This window comes from Miniopterus schreibersii, assembly GCF_964146895.1.
Source record: "Miniopterus schreibersii genome assembly, chromosome: 17".
In the NCBI taxonomy this organism is placed as follows: Eukaryota; Metazoa; Chordata; class Mammalia; order Chiroptera; family Miniopteridae; genus Miniopterus; species Miniopterus schreibersii.
The window spans coordinates 42568093-42583708 of NC_138117.1; the positions used below are offsets into that span (position 1 = coordinate 42568093).

The following is a 15616-nucleotide window of genomic DNA, read 5'->3' on the forward strand; positions in this document are numbered from 1 at the left end:
GGGGAGGCTCCAAGGAGCAGCGGTCATGTGGAAATGGGGGACCCAGGGAAAGAGCAGGGGCCTAGACCTGGCTGCAGGGGGGCCGTTTCCCCAGCTCTGTCCTGCCCCTTTCCTCAGTCCCCCTCCTTTCCTCTCCCCTCCCCATCCCCCTGGGGCACCCTCCCCTCAGCTGACACTCAGCCACTAGTCCCTGCCTCCTTGCCCACAACTTTCCTGACTCCTTTAGGGGGGCAAGGGGTGGGCTGGCCTTGGCCCTGGGGTCAGGCTGGCCTGGGTGGGAATTCTAGACCCTTTTTCAGATAACATTAGGTAGCCTTGGACTGGTCCCAGTACATCTCTGAGCCTCTGTTTACCCCTCTGTGAATTGCGAACACAGACCCCTCGGGTGTGGGCACCCACCTCCAGGGGGTGTGAGGATGTCGCAGTGACGCCCAGGGGTGTCTTCACACACTTGCTGCCTCCTGGGCTCCCCTGGCCCTGATCCGGGAAGACACAGAGAGCCTCCTGAAGGAGGGGTAGGCAGGAGGAGTGTGCAAGGCCGGGTGTGTGTGTGTGTGTGTGTGTGTGTGTGTGTGTGTGTGTAGAAAGTGTGGGGTCTAAACCAGGACCTCAGGGCAGGACATCCATCTTTATAGGGCGCCCGACTCCTGCCTCAGGCCTCCAAGGCCTCCAGGAAGCGAGGGCAGGCGCCACTGTGACATTTCCTGTATTAATGGAGCCTAATCTAAACAGGCCCTAATATTTACCGCAGGAGCCTCCGGCCTCAGCGGGTGCCAGACAGCGAGAGTGATGAGCCTGTCCCGCCAACGCCCGCCCACCCCCGCCTCCCCGGGAGGACGGAGACCCGGTGTGTGGGCAGGAACTGGGAGCTGGGAGCCAGATGCCCGGGGCCTCGGTTTCCCCATTTGTGAAATGGAAATGACATACCTGACCTCAGAGAAAGGGACAGCTCAGGGCCACTTTGTAAGCCCCTCCCTCTCCTGGGGGCGTCAGCTCACTGACCGGCCTCCTCCCTCTCCCGGACCTTGGGGATAGGAGGGCACCGCAGGCATTCCGGCTGCCCTTCTCCCTGGGCAGGTGGAGTTGGGACCGGGATGCAGCAAGGACTCACTCAGCTGGTCTGCGCCCCTGCGCCAACAATTGTGCCCACACTGCCCACGAGCCTGCCACCTGCACCCCTCCAGCCTCTGCCCTTCAGAGTGGCAGCTCACGGCCCCTAAACCTCCGGTCACTGATGGCAAAACCACGAACCCATCACCCGGTGGGAGCTTTCCTGGAGCCTGCCTGTCCACAGGACAGTGAGTGCAGGGGTCATGCACAGGCTACCACCTGGCTCAGTGTCCCTCGGGGACCCCTGCCACCAGCTGAATCGAGGGCACAAAGGGAGTAAACAGGTTTAATTTAGGACGAAGTCTTCTCGTCGAGGAGATTGTTTACATCAGATATAAACACACATGCCACTCACATCACTTGGGCTTTTGGAAAATCCAGAAGGGAGGCCATGAGGAGGGGGATGCAGAGACCTTGCTCCCTGGTCTGACTTCTGGGGCTCAGAAGGAAAGAGCAAGCATTTGTGGGAGTGTGGGGCCCAGCCCCCAGCCCCTACCCCTCCAGTTGCCAGGCCAAGGAGAGGAGTGGAGATGGGGAAACTGAGGTCCACTTAGTGAGAGTTCTTCATGGGGGCCATCAGACTGAGTTGTCAAAAGTGTGAGGTAAGCCCCCAGTTCCTGCCCTGGCCCCAGAAGACAGGTGGCCACCCTCTCAAGCTTGAATGGTAGAAGGCTACCCCAAGGGTCTTGCAGTCCCTAAGAAACCCAGGTTGGATGGTGGGATAGCAGACCTGGTGCACAGGGGACTAGAAGGTCAGAGAAGGTGATCAGAAGCTCAAGCCAGAGAAATACTCCCTCCCCAGGAAAGGAGAGAGACAAGATGGGCCAGGTGAGAGCAGCTGGTCAGAGCCCCTCTGCCCCAGCGGAGAACAAAGGGCTGTGTGTGAAGAAGGCAACCTGAGGCCGGGAGGCCTGCATCTGAGTCTTATGTGTCTTTGCTCTTGGTTTTCTCATCCATAGGATGGGGCCAAGAGCCCTTCTCTCCTCCTGGGACAGTAGGCAGGGTCTGTTTTTGTAAAGAATAGTTTGTTGATTTTCAGAGAAAGAGGAAGGGGGAAGAAAGAAACAGCGATGTGAGTGAGTAACATTGATCGACTGCCTCCTGCACGCCCCCTACGGGGGATTGAGCCCGGAACCCGGGCACGGGCCCTGACCGGGATCAAGCTGGCAACCTCTGGGTGCCCAGGGCCATGCCCATTGACCTGAGCCACACCAGCAGGGGCAGCAGGTAGGGCCTTTGGGACCATATCCCTGGGGTGGGGGCTTTGGGAAGGTTTGAGCAGCCTCCATGGGGCAAGCACTGGGTGTTGGAGGAAGCGGGACTGGGTTTTGGTTTGCACCTGGCCATTCCCAGCTGTGGCACTGTACTTGCTGCTTAACCTCTCCTGCACTGCAGATGGGCAGAAAATAGCCTCTTTTGTGAGGTTGTTGCAGGTTCAAGCATCAACCCAGATATCCAAGTGCTGGTTCAGAGTAAAGCTCCCTCGGGGTGTCATGTGGTCTTACCATGCAAATCATGGACACCTCGGGTGAGGGTCCCACACAGACATGAACCCTCATGTCATTCATGTAACGCTGTGTCCCCTGACGTTTCCTTTCTGTGCTTGTTCTTCTGTCTCTTTGGGGGAGGGATGCAGAAGTGGAGAATGAAGAGAGGTGGGTAGGTGACCTCTCCAGGTTGGCTTTTTAACTCTCCTTGGAATCCCCAGTACCTAAAAAATTTTTGTCCCTTTTTCTGAGAACCTCCTGGGGATGGAATGGCCCAGGCAAGAAGGAGTTCCTGGCTACCCCGCTCAATTTTCAATGAACACAATATATACTCTAGGGATAGCAAATAGGCAGCATTCAGAGCCCCACACCACATCTGGAGCCATGGCAGACATTGCTAATCAACCAGGGCACAGCGGCCTTAGAATCTCCATGCTGTGCCCTGGGCAGACATAGCCAATCGATCAAGGTGAAACCGACTTGCCACAAGGCAGAGCTGGCCCTGACGTGGCGTGCTTAGCCCAGACCCGACCTTTGGCCTCCTTGCTGGGCCCTGCTGACTATGCCTCGGGCCCATTGGTCAGGGCATGCGTAAGGGCACAAGGGCCGGCACTGAGAATGTGACGGTGGCCCGAGCCCCTGGAGCTCTTGCGCATGCTGACCACATCGCCAGCGCCAGGCTCAGGCTCTGTTCCATGCCGGCGGAAGAGGCCACGGACAGTGGCCTGGAAGCCACTGGTGACGAAGCAGTAGACGATAGGGTCCATGCAGCTGTTGAGGCTGCTGAGGGTCACGGCCACGTGGTAGACCACGAGACTGGTGCGGTGCGGGATGTCTGGCCACAGCGCCACGGCCACCTGACGGGCGTGGAAGGGCGTGAAGCAGACGAGGAAGATGACGAGCACGGTGAGCAGCAGCTGCATGGCCCGCACACGGCGTTGGTGGCCCTGGCGCAGCAGTCCCGGCCGCGACAGCGCGCACACGATGCGGCCCGTGAACACGCTGATGACCAGAAGGGGCAGCAGGAACTCCAGCACGGTCAGCGCGAGGACGTGGCAGCAGGGCCCGGCGCCGGCCGTCACGCCCAGCACCGACAGCGTCACGGCGCCAGCCACCAGCCACACGAGGGCGCACACGGCCCGGGCACAGGCTGGCTGGCGCCAGCGGCGGGAGCGCTCGGGCTGCACAATGGCCAGGTACCGGTCCACGCAGATGCAGGTGAGGAAGAGGATGGAGCAGTGCATGTTGAGGAAGTAGCCGAAGACGTGCGGGAAGGCGCAGCGCAGGCAGCCCCGCGTGCTGTAGAAGACGGCGAAGCGCGTGGGCAGGGACAGGTCCACCAGCAGGTCGGTCACCACCAGGTTGATGGTGTATATGACCGAGGGCGTGGCGGCCCGGGTGCGGCAGCAGAAGACGTACAGCGCCAGCCCGTTGAGCACCAGCCCCACCAGGCAGATGAGGCCGTGCACGGCCGCCAGCGCCAGCCACAGGCCCGGGAAGGCGGCGTGCAGCTCCTCGTCCAGCGCCGCGAACAGGTGGAACAGGGGCCCCTCGGGCGCGCTGAGGTTGGCCCGCGCCGCGGCCTCTGTGGCGTTGGGAGTCGCCACCGTCGGGGGCGCCGAGGGAGAGTCGGAGGGCATGACGGCAGCCAGCCGGGCCACCGCAGGCCTGGGGGAAAGAGACGGCGTCACCCTGGCGGCCGGGCCGTCTGCTCCGGAGCTCGCGACATTCCCGCCCTCCCGCCCGGCCTGGCCCGGCCCGGCCGCCCCGCGGTGCCTCCCGCTGCTCCCCGGCCTGCACGCGCCCGCGTGGAGCTTCGCCGAAGGCTCTGAGCCTGCTCCGCCGGTACCAGGAGGTCAAAGCCCCCGCCTTCCAGGGCCACCGCCGGCTCGGGAAGACAAGGGTGATGGGTGTGGCACAGCTAAGAGGGCAGGCCAAGTGTGCGGTGTTGGAGCCCAGCTCCAATTCCGTCTCCTCCCCTGCCCTGCGCAACTTTGGGCAAGTCACTTAGCCTCTCTGTGCCTGTGTCCTAATTTATACAGTTGGGATTGAGGAACTGTGGGAGGATTAACTGTGCCCAGCAGCACCCAGCACATGGTTGGTGCCAGAGAAACCAGTGTTCACTCCTCCCGGATGCTCACCGCACCCAGCTGACCCCACGCTCACGAGGCACAGCCCCTGTCCTCCAGGCCACCCATCTGTTCTCACCTCCTCCAACGCTGGCACCAGATCAACGGCCTGTATGAGGGTCCTCATAAGAGACCGTTCCCAAGGGGCAGGGATGGTTCTCATTCCCTCTAGGTGCCCCCATTCCCTCCCAGCCCCGAGAGGAAAGCACCTGGTTGTGTTGGAGGCACACACAGGCTGGTTCACGGGCCAGAGCTGGATCCTGGTCCCAGCAGCAGCAGGGCCTGAGTGGGTGTGAGTTACGTAAATGCTGTCCACGCCTGGTGGCCCAGACAAGTTGGTGGGGGCAGGTGGGGGGCTGGGCTGGGGCTGCCCCCTCTGTTTATGTTCCTGCAGAGTTGTTTAACTTTTGGAGATTTATCTCTTTATTTATAAATGAAGGGTTAACGGCCCCCAGCCCCACCCGGAGGGCTAATCCTCCAAATAAGGACATTCTTGGCTTTTTCAGGGGAAAGGAGAAGGCTTTGGGGAGAAGCAGGGAGGAGGGGCAGGCATGTGGACAGCCAGGGGTGCAGTGTGCCCTCCCCCATCTGCAGGGGAGGGAAGACCCTCCTCTCTCCTAGTGCCTGGAGGAAGCGAGGCACTGTGAACAGGCTGATGCTGCCCACCTGCAAAGGCCTCCCTCTGGCAGCTTCCACCTTAAGGAGTGAGAACTCAGTCTGGCCTGCTAGGGGTGGGGACCCGAATGCCCAGCCTGGTGGGGTGGGCACAGGAGAGGAGCCCTCACGGGCTGAGGCTCAGGTTCCAAGCTGGCCTGCAGGGAGGCCTGGCAGAACAGGACACCTCCATCCCAGCACCTGCCTCAGGTCACCCAGCTAAGCCTCCACCTCTGCCGCCTGAGGCCACTGCCTAGGCCTGTGCCTGGCCCCTCCAGCCATCCTCAGCACACTCAGGCCCAGACCTTGGTTCACAGGGTCCTCCAGGTGGGCTGCCCTCTGCCTGGTACCCCTGGCTCCTAACAGGGTCAATAGCTGTAGCTCGGGAGACTGGGAGTGTGAGGGACGTCTGGGCAGGGAAAGACCTTTTGTGGGCCTGTGGGCTGGAGATCTGGTGCCTCAGGGCTATGGGCTTTGTCTTCTGGTGGGAGGTGTGGAGGACAGAAGGCCCTGGGAAGAGAGGGATGCCTCCCAATGTGTCCCTCTTTTACTATGAGAAAACCATGCCTTAAAAAATAAGGGAGGAAAGACCCCAGGAGCTGGGAGCTGGCCCAGGGGACGGAGGGCAAAGTTTTTGGACTCCCACATGCTTTTTAGTTTTCACTTGCCTGCACTAGGCTGTCGTCACAGTCAGAGACAAATAATAAACTTCACAGGGTGCTTCCTCTAGGAGATGCCCCCAGGAAACTCCCCAGGGCCAGCCTTGCATGCTGGCCAGCAACTCCCTCAAGGTGCCGGGGTCCCAGCCAGGGCAGCAGGGTGGGGACATGAGCAGGGCAGCCTGGAGGCCATACAGGTGAGGAGAGTGATGCCAGCCAAGCACATGCTGGGTCCTAGCTCCAAGTCTGAACCCTGATCCCAAACAAACCTGACCCTGATCTCAGCCACGTCCTGAGCCCCAACCCCAGTCACACACACTGAGTCACAGTCTCAGTAACATGATGAACCTTGATAGCTGTCACACTGAGCCCCGACCCTGGTCACACTCTGAACCCCCAGACCAGTAATACAATGAGTCTCAATTCCTGCCTGTCACACTCTGAGCCCTGATCTCAGTGACACAATGAGTTTGGATTTCTATCACACTGAGAGCCAACCCAGGCCACACTCTGAGCCTTGATCCCAGGTCACATTCTGAGCCCTGATCCTGGCCTCAACCTGGGCCCCCACCTCTGACTTTCCACTCCCACCAGCTCTTCCCCGATCTCTCGCTCTCTCTGCAGAGTCTGGCTATCTCTGTCTCTGTTCCCTCACCCCAGCAGACCCGTTCTTCCACCTCACAGTGATATGTCCTGATCTAATTGTTCAACAACCCCTCTTTCTAGGGCACCTACTTGCCACACTTTTTCCTTTGAAGGATGAGGAGCTCAGAGGGTGAGACTGAGCTCTGCCCAGGGAGCTGGGCCTTTGGGGCAGGTGGCCAGCTGACAGCCATGCACACCCTACTCTGCCCTCCCCTCCTGGGGCAGGGAAGGAGATGGGCTGGGAGTGTCTGGGTTGAGCCTCCTGTCTCCCCCCAAATGGCCTCAGGAAGGTCATTTTTTCTCTGGACCTTAGTTTCTCACCACTTCTCCGGTTTCTACTCTGTGACACCCCGTGGGATGGCTCCCCCCTCAACCCTTGAATCTGCTTGGTCATGCATGTACCCTTCTGGGGGCCCTGACCCCTCAGCAGAGGGCCCTGGTCCCTTCCACATTCTCAGCATACCCATGCTCCCATGAGAAGTTGTGGGGATGTCATGGCTGGCAATGGCCAGGTGCTGGGCATTGTGGGGAGGGTTAGAGCATTAACCAGCAGAGGTGCGGGCTTGGGCTCCCTCTGAGCCTCAGTCTCCCTGCTTGTAAGTGATGTAACTGTAACACCTTCTTCCTGCAGTTTCCCAGAGGGCCCGTGGCATCAGCTGGGGCTGCGTAATTGTAACCCTCCGGTTCGGCCTCCAGGCCTTCTCCGTCAGGACTTGAACCCAGGTCTGCCTGGGGTGAACCCGCAGCCTGAGGGGGCAGGTGGGCACCCAGGACACAACCTCTCTGCTGGCAGTGCACTGGGCACCCACTCCCTATGTGCTCTTCCTGTTCGGCTTCTAAACATAGTCTGTAATGGGAGGAGAAGAGAAAGTTTTGTTCCTCTGTGTGGACAGCCTGGCCAGGGCCCACCCACTCAGTCTGAGGGGCAGACACAGACCTGGCCCTCAGATGGGCCTCCACCAGTGAGCAAGCACAGGAGTCCTGGAAGCCACGTTCAAGTCTGCTCTGCTACTCCCTTGCCCCAGGACCTTGGCCAGGTCAGTGAGCCTTGCTCTCGTCTGCTAAATGAATGCGGTCACTAGTGTTTCCCTTTGGGGAGGCATGGCCCTGTCCTGGGAGCCAGTTTGAAGGGAAGGCACAGCCCCGTCCCTTCCCCCTTTCTGGAAGATGCCCGGGGCCTGGCTGAGGTGCAGCAGACCCTGAAGCTGGGGCCAGCTGGTGGAGCTCAGTGGGCAGGGCCCATGTCCTTGTGGTGTGCAGCACAGTGCTGGGCTCAGGGCCTGGAAATTGCACCAGGACAACCATCCAGGCCTGGGAGGCTTGTTACTCTTCACCAGCCATTAATAGTGCTTGGTTCAAGTCTCAGAGCCTCAGCTTCTTCTCCTGTGATGCTGGGAATCATGTTTGTTGAATGAATAAGTGAGCAAACCAGTGAATGAAATCTGGCAGAGTGGCTGGAGGTCCCTGAGGGAGTGAGAAATGCCAGATGCCCCATACAAGGCTCATAATAATAATAACAACAGTGCTGGAGGCTCCTGGTTTCCCTGCCTGAATGAGGCACTGCCTGGGTCTACCTGCCCATTTCTGGGGAGAGGCCTGGACATCCAACGTGTGCAGTGCAGGACTTCTCAGAGCCTTTGTGAAGGCTCAAATCCAGGGAATCTTCCCAAGGAGGAGGAATGAGCATCTTTCCCCAAGTCACTTGACCCTGTCCACTCCTGGGGCTCCCTCTCTGTCCAGCCTTATGGCCACACCAACTAATGGGGGGCTGTGTGCCCCGCTGCCTCCACTCACAGCTAGCTGGGTCCCTGCTTGTCCCCAGCAACAGAAGACCAAGATCCCATGGGGGACCTGGGCCATGCTGACCTCCCCTCCTTGGCAGGTAAGGAGGTGTGTGTCCTTTTGAACCCTCCCACCCCACCCCCTGTCCCTGTGTGTTCTCTGTGGGTGCCCAGCTGTCGAGGAGATGCCAATCTTGGAGCCTGGCTACCTCCCACCCTACCACATATGGGACCGCAGTGAAGCTTGGTCTCCTGGGGCAACAGGTGGCTGCCAGCACACCTGGGAGGGGCAGGTGTGAAGGACAGGCCCAGCTTTTCCCTGACCAAGGTGCTCGGAGCCTCTGCTGTGGTGGACACTGCAACCACATAGCAGTCCAGGGTTTCATAGACGAGGAAGTGGAGGCCCAGAGGGGTGAGTCACACAGCGTAAAACTGGTGGAGCTGGGAATCAAAGCCAGGTCCACCTGCTCCCAGGCCCAGGCAGGGGTGGGACCAGTTTGGGTGGGCATCTTTAGACCTGGGGTTTGTTGTGCACAAGGAGATTCTCAGGCACACAGTACCCGGTGTGCCCACACCCCAGCAAGATGACATTCCAGGGCCAAAAGAGCCATTATTAGGGGGACCATCTGCTGCTTCTTTGTCTGCTTATTTTTGGTTTCATGGCATCGGCTTTAGAATATCACCTGTGGTTCTACCAGGGATGACCAGGCCCTTACCAAGGTCCCCTGAGGGACCAGACTGGCTCTGGGTCACCCAGCAGCTCCTGGGCGGTGCCAAAGAGAATCTAGGCTCCTTCCCAGCTAGGGCTCCCTCCACCCAGCTCTGGGAGAGGGGTCACTCATGGGCATGGGTGGGGTGCTGTCAGAGGGCACCTGGGCTCTACCACGCCTGACCCGGCCTCACTTTCTACCACCTGATGAAATGCAAGTTGCTTTGGGAAGGGCAGCGCAGTGTCACTGCATATGGGGGTCCTGTGGGTGCTTAGACAGCCTTCGCTGCCACCCTGGCTCAGCCCTTGAGGCAACTGCTGCAGTGCCTCCCCCCTCCCCTAATGCAGCCTCTCTGGAGGCAGCTAGACAGGGTCCCAGGCTGTGCCTGCCTGGCCTCTGCCTCAGCCTTCTCCACCCAGGTCCTCAGGCCAGCACTCTCAGCCTTTGCATATGCTGTTCCCTCTGCCTGGCATGCCATCTCTGCCTGTGTCATCTGCTGAAGGTCCCTTGCACCCACAGTGACTACCCCACACCATCCTCCCTTAGCCCCCCTGACCTCCCGGTGCCCTGGACACCCTTTCACGGGGGCAGAGCTGTAACCCCATAATTAATGTGCTGTCTCTGAAATGTCCCCTTCTAGGGTCTCACTGACTCCTCCCAAGATACCCCCAAGTTGGTGTTACCAGCCCCATTTTGCCTTTGAGAAAACTGAAGCATGTCTGAGTCACCCAACTAGGGGTGGGGGAGCTGGAGTTTGACCTCTGCCCCGTGGACTCTCCTGCCTGTGGTGCCACGAAAAGTTTACCATGGCCTGCTGTGCAGAGAAGAAATGGGAGGTCCAGGGGCAGCAGCTGAACCAGGTTACACAGCCCAGAAGCCCCTGCAGGGGAGGTGGCCCTGAGTGCCCCTCTGGCTGGGAGTGACCACACGTTGGCAGAAGGATATGGTAATGAGTGGGCAGTTCAGTGGCCGGTCTGAGGGCTGTGAGCGCCACCTCCCTTCCATCCTGTCCATCCCTTCCATTCCCAGTCCTGCGCGAGGTTGCACAGCTGCTCCTTGTCTGCCCCTCCCACCACCCTGGCCACAGGCCAGTTCCCAACCCGCCTGCCCGCCCCCTCGGGACCGTGCTCCTTCTCACAGGGTAGTTACTGCCAGCAAGAACCAGGCAGGGGCAACCAGCTCCGAAGTCCACGCTGGGGGTGGGCAGGTGGGTCTGGGCCTCAGTTTCCCCACCCCTAAATGGGTTGGAAAAGGGTGGGGCTGGAGGTAAGACCCTGAGCTGTGGAATGGCTGGGCTGGCCCTCCTCAGGGGGTGTGCCCTGCTTGAAGTCTGTCCTCACAAACCCCTCCATCCCCAGCCGTGTCTGAGCCTGGGGGAAGGTGGTGGCCAAGGTCCCAGAGCTCATCAAGTGCTTCTGGGGTCCCCCATGTTAGTGCCTTGACAAGTGGGCAATCAAGGCCCAACTTTGGGCACCCAGCAGATGATCAGTGGGCATGCTGAATGAATGAATGAAATCCAGAGAAGGGCTTTGGGGGCTCAGCAGCACAGGTAGTGCTCGGGCAGGAGGGACACCCCCAAGCCCTTGGGAGCTCTCCCTCCCCTCTCTGTTCCCAGCCTGGCCCTCTTTAGCCATCCTCCCTGTGGGGGCTCAGTTTTCCCATCTCTACAGTGGCTCCTGCAGGGCAGGACCTCAAAGCCCCTCTGGCCTCTGGCTGCTTGCCTGGGGGGTGAAGACACGGGCACTGACCAGCTCTTGAGGCCAGGCCAGCCCTCCGGGACTCACCTCACCTTCGCCCAGCCGGTGGCTGGAGACTGGGCCGGTGCTCTCCGAGCCTCCCTTGGCAGCTCTGCGGCCTCTCGGTCAGGCCGCCTAGACTGCCTTTCTGGGGCCTGACGTCAGGCCGGCGCCAGGGTCTCCTTTTGGGCAAAAGCAGCAGAGGTGGGGGCGGGGTGGGGGCGGGGCGGGGGCGGGGCAGCTCCTTTTCTCCCTACCTCCCCCCACGTTTCCCTAGAGGAGCTGGGTTCCAGGGCCTTGGGGGGAGGAGTTAGGGACTGCAGAGTCCACAGCCCAGCCTGGCAGAGGAGGAAACTGAGGCACCGAGGGGTGGAGCCAAAGCTGCACCACCCAGGACGGGGAGGGGGACAGCAGGGAGGGATGGCAGCTGCAAGCCTAGCTCTCTGTCCCGCGAGTGCCCGGTCTGTGGAGGCTGCAGGGGCCCAGGAGAGCGCAGCCGGCACGCTGAGTGCTGAGGGAGGTGGGAGCACACACAGACCCAGTTCTCTGCCTGGAAGGGACAGAGATCTGTCGTGGCTGCCCCACGCTGCTCTCCTGGTTCTGTGTTTTGCATCTTTTGGCCTGGGTGTGCCAGTGTGTGCCCGAGGGCCCGCACAAGCAGTGTCTGGGCCTCTGTGCCCACTGGTGTGTGTCCCTCGGGTGGATGCGGCTTCACAGGGGCACATACATGCCTGAGTGTGTTTGTGGGTCCGGCAAAAGCCTAGGACCGTGCACGACCTGGTGTAACCTCTGTGAGTGCTAGCGGCTCTGCAGGGACATGTGGGGGTGTTTGTGTGGGAAAGACCTGGACCTGACAGGGGGCAGCAGATCATAAATCTCAGTAGCTGAGGCCTGACCCAGCAGTGGCTCTGGGAGGGATATCCCTCCCTTGACAGAAACACTGACCAGGGTGGAGGCTGGTGGCCAGCCCTGGTGGGTCAGGGCTTCAGGTCTGAGTGAGGGTGGCTGGGGTGAGGTCAAGGTGCCTCATTAGTCACTGGTCCCTGTGCTCACGCTCACGCACACACTTTAATTCTCTGAGCACCTACTGAGCTGGCCTTGCTAGGCACTGGGGACACAGGGACAGCTGCCCCACCGGAGCCCCTGGCCTCTGAGATCTCACAATGGTGAGGGACAGGGCTGCAGTGCCACCAACAGGAGGATGCAGAGGTGCCCAGGCCTGGCCCAGCCTGCCGGGCAGGGGCGTTGTGGGGAGGGCTCCTGGAGGTCGCTGCACAGCTAGAAGCAGAGGCTGGGTAACAGGAGGCAGGTGGCCTGGATGGGCAGAGGAAAGGGAGGGCAGACAGAGGCCATCTGGGCAGCAGGAACTGCACCAGGGGTCCTAGGAGTGGAGGGCAGGGATGAGCAATGAGCAGGAGATGGTACACTGCATTTTAGCTGCCCCTCTGGGTGAAAGAATGGTGAACTTGGTCCTGAGGGCAGTGGGGAGCCACTGAGGATTCTGGGAGAAGGTGGTGCCTGAAGCAGCTTCTTTGCCTCACCCACTAATGCAGGCTCCCCGCTAATGCAGGGCTGAGCCCACAGGCTGTCATTATCTCCTTCGAACACTGTTGTATTTATCCCAGAAGGGGAAACTGAGACCTGAGAAGTGTGGGGGCCTCTGGCCCATGAAGGCCCCTGCCCCAGGCCAGCACTGACTCCTGGCTGGCAAGGCAGAGTCACCCAGGGGCTTGCTGGGGGAGTGTGGATTCCATGTTGGCCGGGATGTGGCGGGGGCAGGAGGCCTGAGCCAGTGAAGGCTCAAATTTTATGAGCTGGAGACGGCCGCTGAGTCACAGGCAGGGCCAGCCAGGCCTCCTGCCCACCTCTGAGGGCCATGGTGGGGCCTCACACAGGCTGGTTTCCAGAGAAGTCCCAGGGAGTTCCTACAGGAGACCACAGATGCCAGTCGGAGTGTCTGGGGAGCTGGGTGACAGCCAGGGTGGGCTCCCAGGACCCCTCCCCTAGGGAGGCTCTTCTATTAGGACCCAGAGGTGGGGGTGGGGGAATGACCCTTCCATGGCCCTCAGTGGAGACAAGTGCACAGGGACAGTTTCACCCTTGTCACCTCCACAGCCTGGCTGGGCCAGGCTGCCTGTATCTGGGTCATGGGTTGGGACCCTTTCTAGTGGGTCTGTCTGGAGCAGTTTAGGGCAGGATTGTCCAGCCTGGTGGAGAGCCCTCTGTGAGCCCACAGAAGCCCCCACCCTCACGGCTAGAACTGGAATTCTGTCTCCAGGACTCACAGAGGACCGAAGTCTGCCGTTCTGAGGATCAAGCCACAAATAGCAGCAGAACAACCGTGTGGGAGCTGAGGGGGAGGCAGGGGACACTCTGTGACAGCCAGGCGGGTCCTGTCACCCTCCTGGTGCCTGTAGCCCCAGACCTCATCTATCCTCCAGAGTGGCCCTCATCTCGGTGCTACTGGAGGGTGTAAACAGCACCGGGACCCTGGCCATGTGTCTTATTGTCTGCCCAGGGTGAGGCTGGCCCAGGGGCCCTCCTGGGTGGGGGTGCAGGCCAGCTCTGTGGGAGGACTCAGGCCACCGGAAGGAGTTTGGGGAACTCCCAGGCCTCGGTGACCTGAAGAACAGGTGGCAGCTGGGGTTGGGTGGGTGAGAAGGCCCCTTGGGGCCCTCCTGAGGGGTCAGTGGCCACGTGTCCCCTTTTGCACTCTGGAATCCCTGGCAGGGCCCACGTGGTCTAGGGTGGGTGGGACCCTTCTCTGCTGGGGAGAAGTGACCCTGTGTGTCTGGATGAAGGGGTTGGAAGGCTGGGAGTGGTGGGGCCCTTGGGCAGCCCTGGGTTTGAGCCCAGCCGAACCACTCACACGTGCTGGAGGTGGGGACAACAGGCCTATCCCCTCCTCCCAGGAAATACTGAGGCCTGAGTCTCTGTGGGACATTGTGCAGGAATTCTCTTCCCAGCAGATGGAGGTACAGCCCAGGTGGGAGCTCCTGCTGAGACCACAACAGGGAGGGGGTTTCTGGAAAAACAAGGGTGAGGCTCAGCTGGGGCAGAATTTTTGATAAGTGAGTGAGGAGGCAGTGGGCTGCCAGATGCCCGCTCTTCCCCATCCCCATGTTCTGGAAGGGCCCTGAAATTGCCCTGCTGGGCCAGGCCTCTTTCCCTCCAGAAGCCTTGGGAACCCACCCCCCAGGAATGGTGGAGAGGACCCCATACCCTAGCCCAGGGCAGAGAGTATCGGGTTCGAGGTTTTTCCAGGTCCAGGCCCCTGTCCTGAGGCAGCTGACTGCCCAAGTCCTAGAGGCTGGGCCAGCCACCAAAAGCTGCCCAGGGCCAGCTGGGCTGTGGATCTCTCTGCAGAGCCAGACTGGCCCACCCAGGTCAAGAGTCAGCCACGTCCCCCGCAGGGCCTCAGGACCTGCTTTCTATTTCAGAACACCCCGTGGGACCGGCATAGCCATGTCTGTCTGTGTCTGTCTGTGTAGCAGGTCCCACAGGGCGCCCCCGGCCTCCCGAGCTCTGCCGACTGCACTGCCTTGATGACCCTGGACTGGGGCAGGGGCAGCCAGGGGGCATCCTCCATGCAGGGACACAGCAGCAACTGCTGTGTCGTCTGCACAACCCTGTCCACCTTCCTCACAGGGGGTAGTGAGCTCCCCTCACTGTATGTGGCCAAAACAGCTTGGACAGGGGTGTTGCAGAGCTGCTACATGTACGTCAGCACTCAGTGGTCAGGAGGACTGATGGCCTCTGAGAAGAGGGACACAGAGACCTCAGGCTCTAAATGTCACTGATTCGAAGATGTTGTGATCCCAAACTTCCAAGATGTTGCTTCTAAGGGCCTGGGGTCAAAGGTTCCAGGACAGGCCCTCCCCTGCATTGGCTACAGCTCCATTCATCACTTGAGACAGAAATATGGCCATGAGGCCTTTCCTCACTGGGGGTGGGGCACTCCTTCCCACCCCACCTTTGCCCCAACTGTTCTCTCCACCTGGACTTCCCTTCCACTTCTCTCTATACCCAAACCCATCCCAGCTTCAAGGCTACCTCTTCCATGAAGTCGGCCTTGACTGACTTCTTTCGGCCCTGAACTCCAAGGGCAGTTTGGGCCTGAATCAGTTGTCTGGATTTTCCCAGGCCAACTCTGTCTCTAACTGGATGTTTGGCTCCTGGGCAGGGCCTGAATTTTACTTGTTTCTGCCTCCCTGATGGTCAGCGTGTATGAAGGTATACAGTAGGAGCTCAATAAAAGCAAATCCCAACTCACTTAAGAAATGGGCAGGCAGAGCAGGGCTTCAGGCTGGTGTGGCCCCATCACAGGCACTTGGACCCCTTCCTGCCTTTGCAGGCTCTCCGAGAGCCTTCCAGGTGGCATACACCCTCCACGAGCGGGACGTTCTTCCCCGTGTGCACCCTCCTCCTCTCTGGCTGAACCTCCCTCTCATCTTGCTGGGTTTCATGCCACTCACCCTGCCCTCTTCGCCAAAGGGCCGGGCAACCACCTCTTGGTTGGGGAAGGGGATGGGGTGGGTGGGATGCACTGTCAGTATTGCCCTACCTGTTAAGGGTAGGAAACAGGTCCAGAGAGGGAAGGGGCCCGAGGCACCTGGCTAGTGGGAAGTGGAGCCAGGATTTGAACCAGGCACTCGGGGGTGTGACCCCCACCTTTCTCTCACAGAGCCCCTCCTTCAGCTGATGA

The 15616-nt window shown here is 60.3% G+C and overlaps 1 protein-coding gene across 1 annotated transcript; it reads right to left on the reverse strand.

The window, feature by feature from the left end:
* Window positions 1–3157: 3157 nt before the first annotated feature.
* On the reverse strand, window positions 3158–4237 carry GPR20 (G protein-coupled receptor 20; the record flags this gene model as incomplete). Its single annotated transcript, XM_081116427.1, has 1 exon — window positions 3158–4237. One exon carries the CDS (start codon window positions 4235–4237, stop codon window positions 3158–3160), a length of 1080 nt encoding a protein of 359 aa, XP_080972553.1.
* Between the last annotated feature and the right edge of the window lie 11379 nt (window positions 4238–15616).